Source organism: Cibotium barometz, chromosome 32 (assembly GCF_041138505.1).
Source record: "Cibotium barometz isolate CiBa-2024 chromosome 32, ASM4113850v1, whole genome shotgun sequence".
Taxonomy (NCBI): domain Eukaryota; kingdom Viridiplantae; phylum Streptophyta; class Polypodiopsida; order Cyatheales; family Cibotiaceae; genus Cibotium; species Cibotium barometz.
The window spans coordinates 24,875,134-24,894,689 of record NC_141077.1 but is presented as its reverse complement, the minus strand read 5'-3'; the positions used below and the strand labels follow the sequence as shown (position 1 = coordinate 24,894,689).

The window sequence follows — 19,556 nt, the reverse complement described above, 5'->3', positions numbered from 1 at the left end:
AATGTCCGCAAATGCGAACTGCAAAACAGACTCCAAGTGAAGCAACCAAGTACATCCCTAGAGCGAGATATAAACAAAAATGAGGGGGGAGGGGGGGGGTGCGCTTCCTCTTCAGCTGGCCGCTCTCGGAGGGCCAGAGATAACCATCAAGCCCTTCCCCTGTTGTTTTGTGCCTGTCGGGGGAGGGGGGGGTGGGTGAAGTTGAGCTAGCTGACAGGTGCGGGGTGCATATGAGGGCTAGGCATGTTGTAAGCAGAGGTGAGCTGTGTGTGTTGATAGCTTGGGACGACTTCAGCAGGTTGAGTGCATTGGATTGAATTTTTGATTTACCTCAAATATGGACTGTTCATCACAATAATGTAGATAGTGAAAACAGTTTGTTGAACTTAAAAACAATTTCAAAACCACAATTACGAGGCTTTCACTTTCTGTGTACATAGTATAGCTAAACACTTACCTTTTTTTTTTCGTTTTTTTTTGCATCTCCCCTGTGTGTCTTTTTCTTTGATTTTTCCGAAGAAAAGATTCTTCATTAGTCATTAAAGAAACATCCATAAATGTGAACTACAAAACAGATGCCAAGTGAAGCAACCAAGTACATCCCTGGAGCGAGATATAAACAATAAAGAAGAGGGGGGCATCCTCTCCAGATGGCCCCTCTCGGCCCTTCCCACGTCGTTTTGTGCCTGGCCGGGGGGTGGGGAGGGGAGGGAGGGTGGGCAAAAAGCGTTGGGCATGGGACGAGATAGTGGGAGGGTGGATGAAGTTAGAGTTAGATGACAGATGCGTGGTGACTATAAGGGGTGGCATTGTAAGGTATTAGGGTTAGGGTTAGGCAGCCCATGGCTATGGAGGCTCGAATTATTCCATCATGGAGTAGAGAAAGAAAGATATATTAAGCGTCTGCTAAAGACCCAATGGGCCTATGAGACCAAAGTGATACAATAATGTCCATGGCATATCTCATCATGGAATGGAAAATAAAACAGAAAGAAAACTTAAACATAGCTATCTGACCGGGGTGATACAAAACTGTCCATGGAAACTCATCATGGAATACTAACAACATAGAAACATGAGAGCAACATCAGCTCCGAGTAGATGGTATACCACTCCAAAATATCAAGCATGGGGTTAATGAGTATGGCCAAGAGGTCTCCCTCCGCTATGTCAGGTGGAAAGGTAGCTCGATGGCGGTGGAGCATGTCTTGGATTTGGAGCTGATGAGGTGATCGTGGCCGACGGCGGGGGGGGGGGGGGGTGTGCAGAGGCTTGGTCCGAGGTAACTCCTCTCGGGCGAGGTAGGTCCAGAGCAGCTCATGGAGGGTCCACAAGATCCACTATGTTGGTGTCCTCCACCTCATGGGTCCGGAAGAAACTGGTGATGGTTGGCTGGCGAGGGAGGGGGCGGGGTGGCTGGGGCCGAGGCTCTCTCAAGAAGGTGTCCCTGTGTTTGTGGAGCTCAAGCAAGAAGAGGCCTAGGCAACGCTGGTCCTGGAAGTCAATGATCCTGGAGAGTGGACCGAATCCCTCATGAAATAGACAGTGAAACCTCCCGCGGATCTCATAGTATACTGGGCAGCGGCATATGTAATGCTCCTCCGTCTCAACCTTTGTGTGGCATAGTTGGCAAATCCTCTCCTGTCTGGGTATCCGTATGAGCTTCCCGGCTCTTAAGACGTACTCAGCTCTACCTGTCTCCACTCTGAGGCGGTGGGATGAAACCCGTATCTGGCCAATCGCTATCTGCATGGCATGGGACATGTGAACACTCAACTAGCCCGGCTGTTGGATGAATCCATCCTCAGTGAGTGTGAGGAAGTGATCTCTGTAGAAGTGCATCTTCGTGGGGAGCTCCCGAGGTGTGATCCATGTGCAATGTGTGTAGAGGCTGAGAAGATCTAACCGGATCACCCGGTTGGTATCCTCGTGAGATAGCCGGAGAAAAGGGGAGTCCAAACTGTACTGAAGGGGGGGTAGGCGGTCCATGCAGAGCCCATATACTGAGAACCAAGTGGAAACTAGTGCATACCATAATCCAGAGTGCCTCTCAAGTGCTAGCTGTCTGGAGGACTCCAGGGCAAGCCTCGGGTACCTCTGCCATCTGGGTATCCATGTGACTGATGCGATGGAGGTATGTGACTGTTTGGAAGAGTGCATCCACTACCATCGGGGCTGCAGCAAACTCTGCCTGGATAATCTGGTGTGGGACTGATGCTTTGGTGCGGATCATACGGGAGAACATCATGACATGGGGCCTCTCAATTTGCTGCCAATCCTCATCGGGTAAATCTGGCCCCCAGAAGGCTGCTCCATACATCAAGGCTGGTGTGATGAGAGGGCGTCAAAAAGCCAGCCCTTCGTCCTAGGCTCCTTGAAATGTGCGTGGAAGCACTGCCGCTCAAGTAAGCTCAAGGCTGTGTTACGACCCTGTGTTTTTCCCTCTGGACAACAAGCAGGTGGGCATGGGCACGGATAGTGTGAATAGGCCTTAGTTGGATATGAAAAGGAAACTCATAAATGGTGGCCAGCCCAAGTGTGAAAGGGGACAAAAGGGAATTTTATTGTTTATAAGGTTTAATAACCTTTGAAGCTTAAAAATATTATTAATATTGGCAGCATGCGTTCTTAATCTTGCTTTTGGCGTTTTTGAGAAAGCGCATCGTGTCCAGGCAGCTGCTGCTGCTGCTGCGCAAGTGCTGTGCGCATGGGCTGCTGCCGGGTGCTGCTGCGCATGGGCTGTGCGCATGGGCTGCTGCTGGGCGCTGCTGCGCATGGGCTATTACAGGCTGCTGTGTGCATGGTCTACAGCCGGCGCTGCTATGCATGGGCTCCAAACAGGCTGCTGTGCCTGGGCTCCAGACAGGTGTTGCTATGCATGGGCAGCCAGGCAGGTGACCAGGTGGCTGCGCATGGGCTCCTGCCAGCAAAAGGCGACCAGGTGGCTGTGCGTAGGGGCTGCTGTCAGTCGGGCAGCCAGGTGGGTTTCAGGTAGAGGCTGCACGTGTGGAAGACCAAGTGGCTGCGCATATGGGCTGCAGCTAGCAACAGGAGCGAGGCGGATGCAGGTAGGTTGCATGTGTGGAAGAAGCCAGCAGAGACATCTCAAGGCAACTGTTGGATTGGACAGCACGACTCTATCTCTCTCTTGGAAGAAGGCGAGCCGAAGGAGGCACCGAGGGGCTAACAGCCAAGGGGTTTCTCTCTCTTTCTTCTCGCAAGTAGGTTTTGTTTACGAGAATAGGATGCAGAGGATCAAACTACATATGCACAGCATGATGTTCTTGGAAGAGATGTGTGTTGCTCTTTATCTTGGACCTATGTGTATTCAGGGATTGCTTGACACGTCCTCTATCTTTCTCTCTCTAGGTGTTTGGCACCGTGATTGGATGGTGCATATGTGGGTTTATCTGTCATGGAAACAAGACATTGGTTTTCGAGAGGAAGCAGGACTTTGGAATTGAGGAAACACGCCTATGGTTATGGGATACAGGTCTATGGTTTATCGGATACAGGTCTTTGGTTTCATATGGAAAGCATGTTTGTGGATTCATGTGAACAGGTTCTAGTTTTCTCGAGGTTACATGCAAGCTGTGACTATAGGAAGGACATGTGGTCTGGTACAGCCCTACTGCTGTTTGGGAAAGGGTTGTGGGATCCATGATAGCGATGGAGAAGACCTTTTCAAGCACGGAGGTGTTGTACAGGTGTGCCTTTCCTATGGAATGCTTTGCTGTAATAACGAGAGTTCTTAAGTGAAAGTCCTGGTCACTCTGGCATGTGTTGCGGGAACCATGGTAAAGTGTGGGCCACTGAAAGTGACACCAAGGTAGACATAGGATGAGACAATCTCCACAGGATCCCCTCTATATGTGAAGCTCAATCTGGATGTGAAGGGGCGAGAGGTATTGAAGACCATTACCTTGGTTTTACCAAGGTTAACAGAGAGGTCCCGTTGAGTGCAAAAGTCATGTAAAGCATCCAACTGTGTTTGAAGCCCTTTGGCTGAGTCTGAGAGGAGGACGATGTCATCTGCATAAAGTAGCATGGGGATCAATATGCCTGCCAGTGTGGGACCAGCCCCGCCTAATCCATCAATGAAGCTTGAAATCTCATCAATGTAGAGGCCGAAAAGAGTGGGTGATAGAGGTCAGCCCTGTTTCACCCCAATAGTGCTGGAAATCTCCTGTGATGTACCTCTTGGGGCTCTCACTCATCTGGTGACGGACTCATAGAGGGCGATGATTCTCCAAACCATGTCAGATGGGACTCCGATCTCCTGTAGATGGTGTAGGAGGCGTTCACACACATATACATGATTAATGTTGCACACACACATACATTTAACCCTTTAGGGGAATTACACACACAGACACAAGTGGGTAACAAGGTGGACACAAACGGGTACACATACAAGACGGTCACATACACGTGAAGCTCCGACTACCCAACAAACCCCCCCTTCAGAGAGTGAAGGTGGAGATGTCATGAGAAGACCTTCTTAAGCCATCAGGATTTGGGCTCAAGACTACAACCTATTGCTCCAACTAAAACATGTGCCTTGCCACAGACTCAGAGGCTAGTAAGCATGGCTTAGAGGTAGTGAGGTTGGCTCAAAAGGCTCAGAGGTACCATCTCTGTAGATAGCCGACTTGCCCGCTGTACGGGCCTCATGAACTGTCACCATCACCTCACGCTGGTGTGCCACCTGTGGTGGAGTGAGATCATCCCCCATGTACACCTTCATGCCGTTGAGGGCAGCCTGTTTGTGTAAGAAGGCCTTTCTACTGGCGGCATTAGGGAATCTGATGATGAGGGGCTTCTTTTGTGTCAAATCCTTGCCAGCCCTCCATGTAGCTGCAAAGGGGGGGGCAATCCTGTCCACTCCTATCATCTGGCAAAGTGTCATGGCATCTGCCTTGGGGGTTTGTGCTTCTTCACCACCTCCACTCAAATCTTTCTTGGTGCTCCAAGTCCGTCCTTAGACCCTCCTGAATATTCAGCTCCCCTTCCTCCACTGTACGGTCCTTGACAATAGCCTTTAGGGCTTCCATTTTTGCTCGGAGTTCCCCTATCACTGGGGAAGCCTCTGGCATTGCATGTTGTTGCATCTGGGTCTCTTTCAACATCTGAATCTCCTCCTCCTGGTGGTTCACCTTTGCTGCCAATTCTTCAATCTTGTTATTATCTCCTTGCGGAGGCCTTCCAACTGTGTTTCATGTTGGTTCAGGACCCTGTCCAGCACCTTCTTCTGTTTTCCCAACACCTTTTGTGTTGTCCTCCACAGTCTTGATGTATGCCTCCAGGTCCTGTAGGTTGATCGTGGCTATTCCCCCCTAGTTGCTGCCTTGGGGGCTGAGCAAGGGTGCGACCAAGTACATCCCTAGAGCGAGATATAAACAATAAAGAAGAGGGGGGCTTCCTCTTCAGCTGGCTGCTCTCGGTGGGCCAGAGATAACCATCAAGCCCTTCCCTCTACGTTTTGTGCCTGGCAGGGGTGGGGTGGGGGGATGGGGCTACTAAGGCCAGAGGCCTGCAAGGATATGTATTTATGAAAACGATTGCTTGGCTCCTAACAATGGGCCCTCCCCTTGCGAATAAGACAAGGGGAAGGGATTGATGATTATCCTCAGCCCTCTCGGATGGAGGCTACATCTGGGGAGGAGGGGGAATAGCCACAGTGGGGACCTATAGTGCCATGTCAGGTGGTCAAAAAAGGGGGACGACGGCGGCAGGCTGAAACAGGGGTGAGGCAAAAAAGGGGCAGGGGAAGGGGCAAAAGGGAACAGCAGGTGGAAAACAGGCAAGAAGGCAGGGGCGACGAGGGGTGGGCCCCACGGGGGGGGGGGTGGGGGAGGTTTGTGCAGACGAGGAGAGGGAGGGGCTGGCGTAGTGGAGAGGGGCACACGGGGGGTACGAGCAGGTGGGAGGGGGGGGTGAGAGCTCCAAGCTTGTTTTTTTCTTTTGTTAAGATGATGCATTTTAGAAGGCTGTTCAACTCATGTATTTCAATGTGTGCTGGTGGTTCTTTCACTAAGTTGAATATGAAGTGTGGTTTTGATACTTTGCAGATGCTTGGATTTTTCCAACACGGTAAAATTGGTGTTCAATTTCCGGCCTTGTTATTTTGGCTGGTATGTTGTTGAAACCTCTACAATCAATGACTGATTGTTTTTTGGTACCTTGTGATATCTGGCTGCTTCATGTTTTTGATGCAGGCATTGTTAAGAGAAATACCATCAGATCCTGGATATGACTCTAGAAGCGAAATAATAGCCGAGAAGCTGGGTATAATGGGACCAATTGCTAAGGATAAGAAGGGTGTTATAATCTTGATTTCAAATGAGGTATATGCAAGACTTTTGGATCTTACATTCAATTGGTTTTTCCAAAAAAGCTCCAAGGTGCAGCTTAACGAAGGCCCAACAACAAGCAATGAAGAGCTCTCTGATGCGAAGGATTATAGCAACTATCGTGGTCGCTTGGTAATTTAGCTCTTTTAAAACTCTTGCTTTAATGAGCAAAAAATCATGTTTTTTGTATCTATGATCGTTTTCTGGCACCATTCCATGCATCTTGATATTGCAGTTTTTAAATGCCTTTAAATTATCATTGAACTTTTATGTACAAAATTCGCAAAGATATATATATATATATATATATATATATATATATATATATATATATATATATATATATATATATATATATATATATATATCATAGTATATATATTATACTATGATATATATATATATATATATATATATATATATATATATATATATATATATCATAGTTGTCATGGTACAAAAATACGATACCGTATGGGAAAATACGGTACCATATGAAATTTTGGGACACCGCACGATAAAATACGTTTTTTTAATTATAAAAGAACACTTACAAACATAGACATTTTCAATTTGGAAGGGTAGACTCTAGAGAAGTTGTTTCAAACCAAATTTCATTAAAAACAAGTTTGAAGTGAAACAAAAGTATATAAGCCATAGAGGTGCGATGCGCACTAGGCACGAGTACAAAAAGAGGTCCAAGGCCCAAGGAGAGGCTAGACAAAGGCATCACTATCAGAGCTCTCGTTGAAATCATCCTCATAAGAAGAGGACACATCGGTGGCCTCGTCGAAGTCGCCATCGCTAAGGAGGTTGCCCTCATCATTGAACTCGGGCCCCCTAAGCTCATGTGAGAAGCCAAAGGGAGCCTCCTCATGTGCAACAGTAGGTGTGGAGCTACCCGAACCATGCCGCACATAGGTCTGCACAATGTCCCTCGAAACGCGACGAATTGTGCATCCACAGCTTCCTACTTGCACTCCTCTGCCACTACCTCCACGCCCACGACGGGTGCGAGTAGGTTGTCGATCAAACGACTCGAGCTCTCGATAGATCTCTGCATAGAGTCTCTCCTCCTCATCTTGCTCTTTGTTAACACTGTCAAGAGTGTCCCCTGTGAATTTGAATGCATCCACATTCACCTACATTGTACAATGATCTAGTGACAAGCAACGTATTAGAATTTAGTTTCAATAAACATTGAAGTTTGAAATTTGAATGCTTATAACTTATACCTGTCTCGTCGATTCCATCTTTTGCATCGCGCGCACCATGTGCAAGCTAGCACAGCAATACACTAGCTGCTCTAATGGTCGCGTGCTCAAGCGATTGCGTAACTTCGTGTGTACAAGTGAGTAGGAACTCCAGTTCCTCTCACATGCACCTGAAGAGCAATCCTGAGCTAGGATTCTCAAAGCCACCTTTTGGAGGCTTGAGAGCGCGTACCCAAATGTCTCCCATCAGAAGAGGGGCTTCACAAGAGATTTCTCTTCCAATAGGTAGTAGATGCAAACGCGGCTCCCCCCCTTTGGTCATTGCATGTGTGTGTGTGTGTGTGTGTGTATACATGCACACACCTATATACATATATGTATGTGCATATAAAAAAATTATGGTTTTTGTATGTATGATTTATTATTATTATTTTTTGCCACCATTCCATGCATCTTGTTATTGCAATTTTTTTAACATCTTTAAATTATCATTTAACTTTTATGTACAAAATTGCAAAGAAATGTAAGCTAGTGTATATATATATGTACGCGCGCTTATACATTGTTTTTTTTGGTGAAACCACTGCTTCATTAAGGATTGTATGGTACATTCATAGCTATCCCAAGGTAGGACAACTACTACTTAGATATTAGAAACAGTGGGAAAACACTTCCAGCTCTTGAGAGGAAAGATCTCCGAGGTCAAAAGAATCTCGGAGTGAACGGTAAGGAGAATACGCAGATCTCCTCGGATCCCGCAATACATTCCAAATAGCATCATGCTTATCAAAGAGCTGAGTACCTCCGGTACAAAACTTGAACCAAATTACGTGAGACCGCATTGGGAGTGGGATTTGCTTTTGCATTGAGAACATTAGCCACTAAAGAATTCACATTATGAGCTACATTCTCTTGGGTCTAGGTCCATTATGAGTTTTGTACAAAGCCACCTTGAAAGTCTTTTTTGGGGCAACAAAACCATCTTGATCCACTGTACTTTTCCGTTTAGACTTGCAAGAGTGCACAACCTTATTGGTGGAGGCTTGCTGATTAACTATAGGCAATGAGCCTTTTGGTTTTTCTTGTTGCTTAGCCATAGTAGCAGAGGGTGACGCATGAATGGCATTTGCAGTAGAATTAGAAGGCGAAATTGGCGCCACCGGAAGCTGGGCCACAGTTGGTGGTTTATGAATTACAGTGGGACATTTATTGGAGATATGTCCAACGTGTTTACATTTAAAGCATGCACCAGCAAAGGTGCCCCAAATAAGCTCATAGTTCCGACGGCCGATCCCAAGCTGTCTATTACCAATACATTTTATTCCAATAGAGACTGAGGGATCAACATGCCTGATTGTATCCCAGATCACAAGGCTTTGCCTTGCCTTTAGATGATGCCAAGCGTGAATTGGAGTGACCGTCATAAAACGATTTCCATCTTTAGTAGGTCGAGAATGACAAACCACCTTACCCAATCAAGAGCCAACATAGGCAAATAATGTTCACGGAAATGCTTCACTGTGACCCACGTCGGGCATTTATGTTTAATGACACTTTCGTAGTCTTTATTTGCTGACCACGGCAATACATGAACCAACTGAGTGCCAAACATGAGAGGCGATTTCTACAATAAAGCTACTCCATGTTTAGGTTCTTTAAAAAGAACCTCATAAAATCCTCTGTCAGCAGAACACACCACCAACTACATTTCTGATTTTATCCATTGTGCCACCTCATTCACAAGAGGCATTTTGCCAGGGGGGAAAAACCACTGTAGCATATTTTGAGAACTTCAGTGGTGAGACCACCGAAGGGAAAGGGATATCAAACCGAAAATAAGGATCCAGAAATTGCCAATCCTTTTTACTGTCCACAAAGTCATCAATCAACATATCATGAACAAAAATGTTCCTCAAGAGATAACTCCTGGAGAGATCTGCCAAGCTCAGTGCAGAGAACCTTTTTCTTGTGCTCATCATTCTTGTGAGCATGATAATAAACCTTGATATTCACATCATTGTTTATAGTCAACCTTGATATTCACATCATTGTTTGAAGTCAACTGATCCCAAGAAGAGTCCATACTGAACCACGTGGCACACACTAAGGAGAGATTCAGTTGTTCATTGTACACTGACCCACACACACTTTTTTAGTGAAACCATTGATTTTAATTAACTTAATGTAGAACCGCTACCACCCAGAGTGGATGGAAGCTATAAACAGAGGGAAAACACTTCTAAGATATGCAGAGAAATGTCTCTTATATGATAGGCATCATATAGAGAGGTATGCAAAGAATGCCTGAAAAATGCATATGTATCTAAGGAGGCATGCATAAAGGTCTGAGTAGAGGAAAAAATAGAGCAAAGAAAGAGAGTAGGTCGCAAGCAAGGAAGTGTGAGGGCATAAAGATGGGAGATGACGCATTAGAGGGGAAGCAGGTCACGTCGAACACCAGCTGCACACAACGTATGCTTGTACACGCACACCAGAGACACAGAAACTCACGTGTGCAAAGGGAGTAGACTAGAATTGGTAAAGATGGGTGGTGCAAATGCCTTTGTAGAACCGTTGGTGGGCTGCTGTAGAGTTAGTAACAGCCCACTGGCGGTTCTACAGAAGTGTTGGCGAGCGCAACCACACATCACACACACACCAATGCATACACAACTCTAACACACACTTGTCGCAAGGAGAGCCTGAAGGAGGTGTCTGATATATGCTGTTTGAACATGAATCGGTTCTAGCTGGTCCAAATTGTCCACAGAGCTTAGAACAGAAGAACGCAGCATAAGGCTGGAGCGCAATTGTAAGCACTCACAATATCCAGAACTGTTTCCCAAAAAAGTGTGCAGGAAATCTAATGCGCAAGGAAGCTGAAACCCTGTCTAGGAGCAGTCTGGAATGTGGACAGGACCAAAGAACGTGCAACACCATCTTAGTTTGCGCACCACAGCGGTGGCATGACGAGGCACAGATACGTTGTGAGTGCAGAAGCACACACACTGGGAGAACTCCAAGCATGCATCTCGAGGCACAGCGGTGGCATGACGAGGCACAGATACGTCGTGAGTGCAGAAGCACACACACTGGGAGAACTCCAAGCATGCATCTCGAGAGGAACATGCGTTCTTTCAATGGCAAACTGCTCCTCCAGATATCTCTTAAAACATTTCCTCCACCGTAGTAATGGTTTTTGTAAGCGCCACATATCATTACATACATGTGTAATCCATACAGCCTCACATATAAATTCTTAGCCGATATAGTATCCAAAGAAACCCCCAAAACTTTCCAGTCAGCTAGGCAGTCATGAATACAAAGCGGTGGTATTGGTGCAAAGGGGGACAACAACTCATATATCTGATGCCACAAAGGTCTATAATGCATACCCAATCCAAAACTATGTCGAGCCATAGGGAAGGACTTAATGTTTCCAACGTGGTCCACCACATCATGGATCTCAATTATGCCCTCTTTTGCCAAGAAGAAAGCTTTCCTTGGCTGTGTGAAAGCCAATGGGCGGGCAAGAGCCGTAGTCCAATGTATGCTTTCAGCCCTCAGTGAATTCCCTTGCATCATGTCACGGCCATTCCACATCACATGGTGTAATACTTTCTTCCAATCTTGAATAAGGTGCGTGCTTAATGGGCAGCCGAGTATCTTTCCAACAAAACGTCCAAACACGACCTCCCAGTGTGTTGTAGTCCAGTCACCAAAGCCCGAAGATCTCATTCTAACACACATGGCCGCTAGCATCCGTGACCAAGGCTGCCGCTGTGCTGCAAAATCTGACAACAGAGTAGCTTTCTGTGCAAGGACATGTATATGTATATTGAGGGTGTTTAGGAAACCATGAATACGGGGAGTGCATAGCTTTGCCATTGACAATCGCCTGAGTGCCTTCCTATGGTGTTTTGATTTCCAAAAGAACTCTAATACTTCTGACATAAAAGCATCAATCCGATCCCTTGGCCAAAACAGAAGAGGTAAAAAGAACTGAATATATGCAATGAGTATGGATTGCACTATTCTGAGGCATACATGCAGAGGCCAAGTGGAAAGCTTCTAGTAGTACAATTTTCCTTTTATGCGTTGTAATATCCAGTCTGCGTGTGCATTAGTAGTATTGTCCATGCCAGCGGCGGCAGATATCCCAAATGACGCTCGATCTGTGAAGGCTCAATTATTTGCCCTGGCCATATATGAGCATACCAAGCTTCAATTTTCATTGGCAAGAGCTTGGGTTTCCTAAAATTGACTGAGGCCTGCCGCACATGCGAAGAGGTCAAGTGCTTCCATTACGGACTTGAGATCATCCGGATCATTTCTAGGCAAAAAGAAGGAATCATCTGCATATGCCTATCCCACAAATTGTTCACTTGATGGCAAAACCAGCCCATGCAAAGTATGCGTGGCAAGAAGGTGATCCATATGTAAAAGCAGTGGATGTGTGGCAATCGCATATAGTAACGCACTCAAGGGGCAGCCTTGGCGTACCGATTTGCGTAAGCTCCATGCCTCTGTGAGTTCTCCATCCACAATGCCCGATGCTCGGCTATCTTGACAAAGCCAGTAAACAATATTTCTCATTTTGCGACTGAAGCCCATATGGCGCATGGTTTTTGCCACAAAGTCCCATTGGATTGCGTCAAAGGCCTTTTCAATATCTATTTGCATCAGAAGCACATCTTGTTCTGTGTATTTAGCATACTCAATGCCAATGTACGCATTCGCAATGTTGTTCGTAATGTGTTTGGGAGGCATAAACCCATATTGCGCCGGATGCAATCGTGTATAGAGAGAGCCCTTGAGGCGGTTAACCAGCATTTTTGCAACCAATTTGTATGCCACTTGCATGAGTGTGATGGGTCTCCAATTTGCAAAATACTCACACAAGCTCTTTTCTGGAAAGAGTTTTAACATTCCGTCTTTCTAGGAGGAAGGCAATTCCCAATTTTCCCATGCAAGATTTATCATATATAGCAATGGCACTTTCAATTGGTGTCCCAAAATTGCACGGAGAATTCCACCGGTAGTCCATCCCAACCGGGGGCTTTCCATCTCCCCATGTCATGCAAATCCTGCTTAATTCTACTTCAGCAAAGGGCTTTCCATAGTACTCGCATCATCCAGGGACAATATTGGATTTACATGAACCAATAAGGCTTCCCTAGGTGCCTGCATTTGCAGCGAAGGGGGCTGCGGCAGCAAAGAATGCTGCAAAGTGAGCTGCATATGCATCTACAAGTTCTTGTTTTGTGGATGTCCATCTTCATGTGTCCATTTTAACCCTCTTAATGTTATCTTTTTGTCGGGCATGATGAAGCTGTTGGAAGAATTGTTTAGAGGAGAAGCCCTTATCCCGCAAGCATTTCTCCTTGGCTCTCACTTTCCATTTTTCTAGTTTTCTCTTGTCATTTGCAGCGAGTTGCAGTGAGTTTTCTCTTGTCATGAACCAATAAGGCTTCCCTAGGTGCGTGCATATGCAGCGAAGGGAGGTGCGGGGCAGCAAAGAATGCTGCAAAGTGAGCTGCTTAGCATCTGCAAGTTCTCGTTTTGTGGATGTCCATGTTCCTGTGTCCATTTCAACCCTCTTAATGTTATCTTTTTGTCGGGCATGATGAAGCTGTTGGAAAAATTGTTTAGAGGAGCAGCCCTTACCCCACAAGCATTTCTCCTCGGCTCTCACTTTCCATTTTTCTAGTTTTCTCGTCATTTGCAGCGAGTTGTTCTTTAGCAATACAAAGAGCTTCTTCCTCAGCAGGTTGTAATGGGGTGCAATCAACTAGTTCTCAAGACCTGACATTTGACTTTTGCTTCTGTTACCATTTGCCTTTGTTCATACAAAAAGATTTTTCCATAATCTTGAATAGCAACTTGCATACGGGTCACAAATCTATACCATGCAACATCTGAGCGGCCAGCGGAAGGATGATATCCTTCACCATTTGTTGGAAGTGGTCACGTAAGAGAGCTATTGTTTATTTGCAACAGGCGTTTGTTATACAAGGGCATATCATCTATTGGCAGTCCAAAATAGAGACCCATCCATAGCGGAGCATGATCTGATAGTTGCAATGCATGGCAATCCACATTTTGCAAAAAAATTCATCGTATTGGTTTGCATTTAACAAGTACAATTTGGCCAACCTAGCATGGTAAGAAAATATGGCCGAATGTGAGAAAGTGTAACCAAGCATCCCTCGTCTGACATGTGGCCATAAATCTATTGCATGTATTGGTTTGCATTTAACAAGTACCATCTGTCCAACCTAGCATGGTAAGAAAATATGGCCGAATGTGAGAAAGTGTAACCAAGCATCCCTCGTCTGACATGTGGCCATAAATCTATTGCATGTATTTCATCAACCATGTTTGCCCAAGCAACCTTTTTCAAAGCCAGCATATGTGTGCGCCCCGAGGAATTATCTCCCAACGAGGGCGCATTATTGAAATCACCACAGATAAAGGCATTATGCAACCATGGATAAGCTCTAATTTTAGTCCATAAGGCAGCCCGCTTGGCTGACGCTGTGTGTGCATAGACCGTAGCAAACTCAAAAATTTCCCCGTGCAACAAACATTGTCTTGCGTCTAGCTGGATCATTGAATGCAAGAGTTGGGTGCAGTTCATTGCGGACCATGATAAGCACACCGGAGTAGTCCCTTGTGCCTACATAAAAAAATACTATATCCCGCAAAGTAACGCAATCGACCAGAGATATCACATTTGGCTTCATGCTAGCAACATAAGACCATAAAAGTCGCCATTTTTCGGTTTTGCACAACCCACGGACATTATATGCAGCATTTGATTGGTGTAGTCATGTATATACAATGCAGAGAATGTACAAGGCCATGAAACTGTAATTATAGGACGTCAGGCCGTATTCATGGGAACATCACTTGGATCCAAAACATCATTACTAAGATCATCTTGAAAGTAAGCATTAGAATGCTCCGTGACATAGGATTGCTGTCCTGAAACTGTGAGGACATCCTTATTTATGCCTTTTGCAAATTTTGCCCAAGCATTAGCAATGGTTGTACCATCATCTCTCGTGTTCATAGAGACATTTGGCTGCTTGCCATCAGACATAGGAACCATATAGTTTCTTTCAATTATTGGTCGCTTTACTTTAAAAGGCTTTTTTGGCAAGATCCAACCCTTTGAAGCCTTTGAGACCTGCATTTTTCCCTTTTGTTTCGAGGTAGACGCCAGAGTTATTGGCTGAGATACCGAGACTTGCTTTCCTTTGCCTTTTCCATTTACATTGTTTTGAGTTTGTGTAACATTTGGCGATTTAGCCTTCTATTGGATATTGTGCCTTGCTGTGACAAGATTTGGCTCTCTAGGGATAGCTGAGGGAGGCAGCTGCAATTGTGGTTTGGGACATTTTGATTGCATATGTCCAAATTTCCCACATTGGAAACACGCGCCTGCAAATTTTCCACCATTTTAATTTGAAAGGCCTTTCTCCTATCATAGGATCCCCTAAGTCAATCATAATGCCTGAAGGGTGGGTTTGACAGTATCCCACAAGATGCAAAATCGATTCATGTTTCCATTCATTCTAGGGGGGGGAAACTACTTTCCCAAATCCTGCCACAATTCCAGGAAGCAAGCGTCTCCACGTGCGGGGAAAGTCGACAACCTAGACCCATATCGGGCATTTATGTCTTATCAAACTTTGAAAATCCCTCGTGAGAGACCAATGCAACACATGCACCATCTGTGTGTTGAACATAAGAGGAGACATCTCCAACAACTGATTTTTTGCCTTTATAGGACTTTGGGGTGTGTGTGTGTGTGTGTGTGCGTGCATCGCCGCCTACTCCCTGTGCAGCGCCCTCTAACACACACACACACACACACACACACACACACACACACACACACACACATTTTTTCTTGTTGTTGTGAAACCACTGCTTCGTTAAGGAGAGTATGGTACATTCATAGCTATCTCAAGTTGGGACAACTACTACTCATATATCAGAAACAATGGAAAAACACTTCCACCTCTTGAGAGGAAAGATCCCCGAGTTCAAAAGAATCTTGGAGTGAAAGGTAAAGAGACCTCCTAAAAGAAGGAAGCAAATGATCTCTCATGACTGAAAATGAGCTGATTTCGTACATGGTAGATTGTCCACGAAGCCTAGTATCTAGTCCAAGAAAGGAAAAGGCTGTAATCCGGCAAATGTGAAGAAAGGCGCCCGAACATGTAGAAGGATTTCCCGAAAATGATGTTGGGAAATCGCAATCTCAAGTGCCCTGACAGTTTGTCCAAGAGAGCACGAGAAGAGGGGCATCCATAACAAATGAATAACTGTCTCTCGGTGATGAGAACACCTCTTACAAGAGGCACATGCAATGTTTCTCTTGGCTAAGAAGGTGCCAACTGGCGATGCACCAACAATGCATCTCCACAAGAAAAGTCTGTTTGAGAGGAAATTTGCTTTTCCAAACTGCAGAGATAGAGAGGCCTTCTACCATCGAAGAGGTTTGTTTACATGCCACAACTGATTTGCATCCAAGGTGGAGGGAGCAAAATTTTATAGACTCTAGCTGCCGTGAGGTGATGGAAAGAAAAGGAGAATAACCTGGAAGTTGCTTGTCAAATTTCGAGTCTCTTTATCTTTCCTCATCCTCAAGTGAAGCACCGACTGAAAATCTTGCAATATAGAGCTTATTTCATGCCATACATGCCTGTGATGCATACCCAGATTATATCTTCTGATAGCCTGTGTGGAAAGAAGAATACATTGCCTTGATCATCAACATCATCATCAACCGAGCGTACACCAAAGTTGGAGGGGAAGTATGCTTTTTTGGGTTGTAATGCAGCTAAAAAATGTTGAAAAGCCCTGCTCCAATGAATACTTTCTTTTCACAAGGAATTGCCTCTATTTGGAGGTCTACTAGACCAAGGAAGATGAGAAAGAAGCATTTGCCAATCATGTACAAGCTTAGTGGAATAAGGGCAGCTCACAATCCGACCTTCAAATTTTCCAAATATGACATCATGGTGTGAAACTATCAAATCCCCACAAGCTTTTGTTTTCATAGTCGCAATCAAATGTGCCAGCATTAAAGTCCAAGGTTGCTTTTGGTGGAGGAATTCAAGAAGTAAAGCTGCCTTTCTTGCAATGACATGGTCGCAAATATCGAGTATATTCCAGCCTCCATGCATTTTGGGAGTGCATACAAGATCTTTTCGAGCAATCGGACAGCCTTTCTATCTGTTTTTGTCCGCCATAAACATTCTAAAGCTTTGGACATGAAACTGTCAATATCCTTATTTGACCAAGGCATAAGAGGCAAGTGGAACTGAACATAAGCCATGATAATGGATTGGACAATATGTAGCCGTACATGTAATGGCCATGTTGACAGTTTCCATTACTCGATCTTATGACACACACACACTTTTTTTTTTTGTAAAGCTTCATGTCATTAATTACAGGTGGGAAACCTCAAAACGAGGAAAACCCACCAAAAAGACCATATACAAGGGAGACTACTAGAGTGTTCACTATGTTCAGTGTGAACATAGTTAAGCATCTAAAAACAATCTGTAAAAAGAGCATACAGAGATGAGTCAATCTCATGAAGAGAGAGACAGTCATATAAAGATTGCTGAAGAGAGGAACGGAAGAATGAGTAAGCATCCAAATGAGGCCCAGCAAAAACTATCCTGTTGCGAGACTGCCAGGTAGTCTATAAAGCCCAGTAGCGAACCCAATCAAAGAAGACTTTATAGGATCTAAGGGGTGAAGGGAGAAGACCGAAGATCCAAAAGTATTTCCCAAACGGTGCCTGTCGGAAGCGGGCTCTCAAACGTGCAGCAATCCGATCCAATAAAGTCCTGGTCAGAGGACAACTCCACAAAAGATGAAAGACTGTCTCTTGAGAAGCACCACAACTATGACAAGTTGAAGGTGCCAAAAGTCGCCTAGCCAAGAAAAGGCCGACTGGCAAGACTCCAATCTATGAGACACACACACACACACACACACACACACACACACACACACACACACACACACACAGAGTACGCGTGCATACACACACATACATACATACATATACGTATGTGTATATGTATGTATGTACGTATGTAAGGTGCATATATATATATATACATGTGTGTGTGTGTGAGTGAAAGATCGGCACAGCAAGCCCTCTTGTTGTAAAAGGGAAAGAAAAGGAAAAACAAGAGCCAAACGCATTGCAAACACCTAAGAAAACTGTCCCTCTTAGATAGAGACCTGCCATATCTTGTAATTGGACAGAAGAAATCTCTTCAATGGAGCAAACTTATGGGGTGCTTGATGTCTCGGGTAATGTTATAGGTTTGGGCAGAATGTGGGTTGCAATTGTTAGGGGTGACCCCTTATTTGCACTCACTGCGACTAATCCTAATGTCTTTGTTAGCATTGCCACTCTTTTACATGCAAGTAATGTTCATGATGATATTTTAGATCATACATTGCATAGTGATACAGGGAGCTAGGCAGCCATGCAAGTTGAAGGGTAGTCTATTTTGCTTACATATGCTGTAAATATGTATATACGAATCAAATGCTTTATGTATAATGTGCAGGATCTTTGTGATGCAAATAAATGGAGGCTCCATGTAAATACTATGTAGCCACATATAGTTTGTTTACAAGAGCATAACCAGCATGCTTTTGCTAGTAGACATGGGGTTTTCTTTGGTTATTAAATCTTCTATGCGGGAAAGCAAGCTTTTTCTAGTTCTCTTATCATGGCTAGACATGAACTTCAACCCGATAACGTATATAATGTGCGCCGCCAAGGCCATGTACATTCCATGAGATGATCCTCATGGATGACCTGCTGAGGTGGATGCTGTCTCAGCCGTACGGCGGGCCTTCGCTAGCGGCTTGGATGGAGAATAGTCCCCATCCAAGCGGCTACGAATCTGCCCACCCGGTGTGCTGCAAGAATCTCGGATCTGGCGCCAGTCGCTGTGTCCCATGGCGACTGCCTCCCGCTCAGACAGAGCAACCTCGTGTATGCATACATATCCAGGGTCGCGTGCTAAGTCTGCCACTATGCGAACGACCAAATGTCGAATCCTTGAGGCATCCGCACTCCCGGGATCAAAGAAAAAATGAGCCAACTCCCATAGTCGGCCTATCACATCTGTCACCTCCAGATCGCTCACATGGTGAGAAAACTCAACTGCCTGAGTCTTCAAAGTGGTAAGAGCGAGCTCCAGAGTCCACTCCCGGTCGCGTGGGCCACAGAGAGGGAATGAGAAGGCCACCGTTGAATCAAGTGCCTCCTCCCCGCGGGCCGGAGGTATCACTACATACCCTCTGATGGCTGGCTCGTGGGGGCCCTCTGCTCCAAAAAGCCGTGTGAAGGAGTAATCAAAAGCCTCCAAGCGTTGTCTAGTGTCAAGACGACTCAGCCGACTGCGGATAGAGGATATCCGTGAAGCCCGAATCGGCATGGTAAGTCTCCTCTGCGGTGCTCGAGTAAGGTCGGTGCTCAGAGCCCTCCGGACTGCAGGTGATCGCCAGGGGACTGCCAGGGCCTCCCGAGGAGCTGAGGCGAGCGGGGGGGGGGGGAGAAGGGGGTGGAGAAGGAGCCGCTGCCGAAACCGGAGCGGGGACGGGAGGAGGCGAAGGTGGAAGCGAGGCGGGAGGGGGGGACAAGGGAGGGGGGGTGGGGGCGAAGGAGGGGGTGCTGGCATCTCCTGGTCCTCACTCGGCGTTGGGGTCTCCTCCTGGAGGGGAGCAAAGCTGTTCCTCACGGGAACCCAGTGATGCTGAGACTGTGGCTGCTGTTGCATCGGTCTCTGGGCGTGCTGCTGTGGCTGTCTCCCTCGACGGCGCCCCTGTCCAGGCTGCCACTCCGAGGTCTCTGTGGGCTGAGCAGGTGTCCCGGAGGCTGCCTGCCGAGCCGCATCTGTGGGCGGGCCATCAGGGGCCTGCTGCTGCGGTGAAG

The 19,556-nt window shown here is 46.0% G+C and overlaps 1 protein-coding gene across 3 annotated transcripts in view; it reads left to right on the top strand.

Annotated features, from left to right (window-relative positions):
• The window catches only part of LOC147620003 (ARM repeat superfamily protein), a 90,429-nt gene that overhangs the window by 59,196 nt on the left and 11,677 nt on the right, over positions 1 to 19,556 (top strand). For all 3 annotated transcript variants that reach the window (XM_086772127.1, XM_086772128.1, XM_086772126.1), the window contains 2 exons: positions 6,072 to 6,134; positions 6,219 to 6,485. In XM_086772127.1, coding sequence (XP_086628253.1) covers positions 6,072 to 6,134; positions 6,219 to 6,485 — 330 coding nt within the window. The remainder of the gene's footprint in view (positions 1 to 6,071; positions 6,135 to 6,218; positions 6,486 to 19,556) is intronic.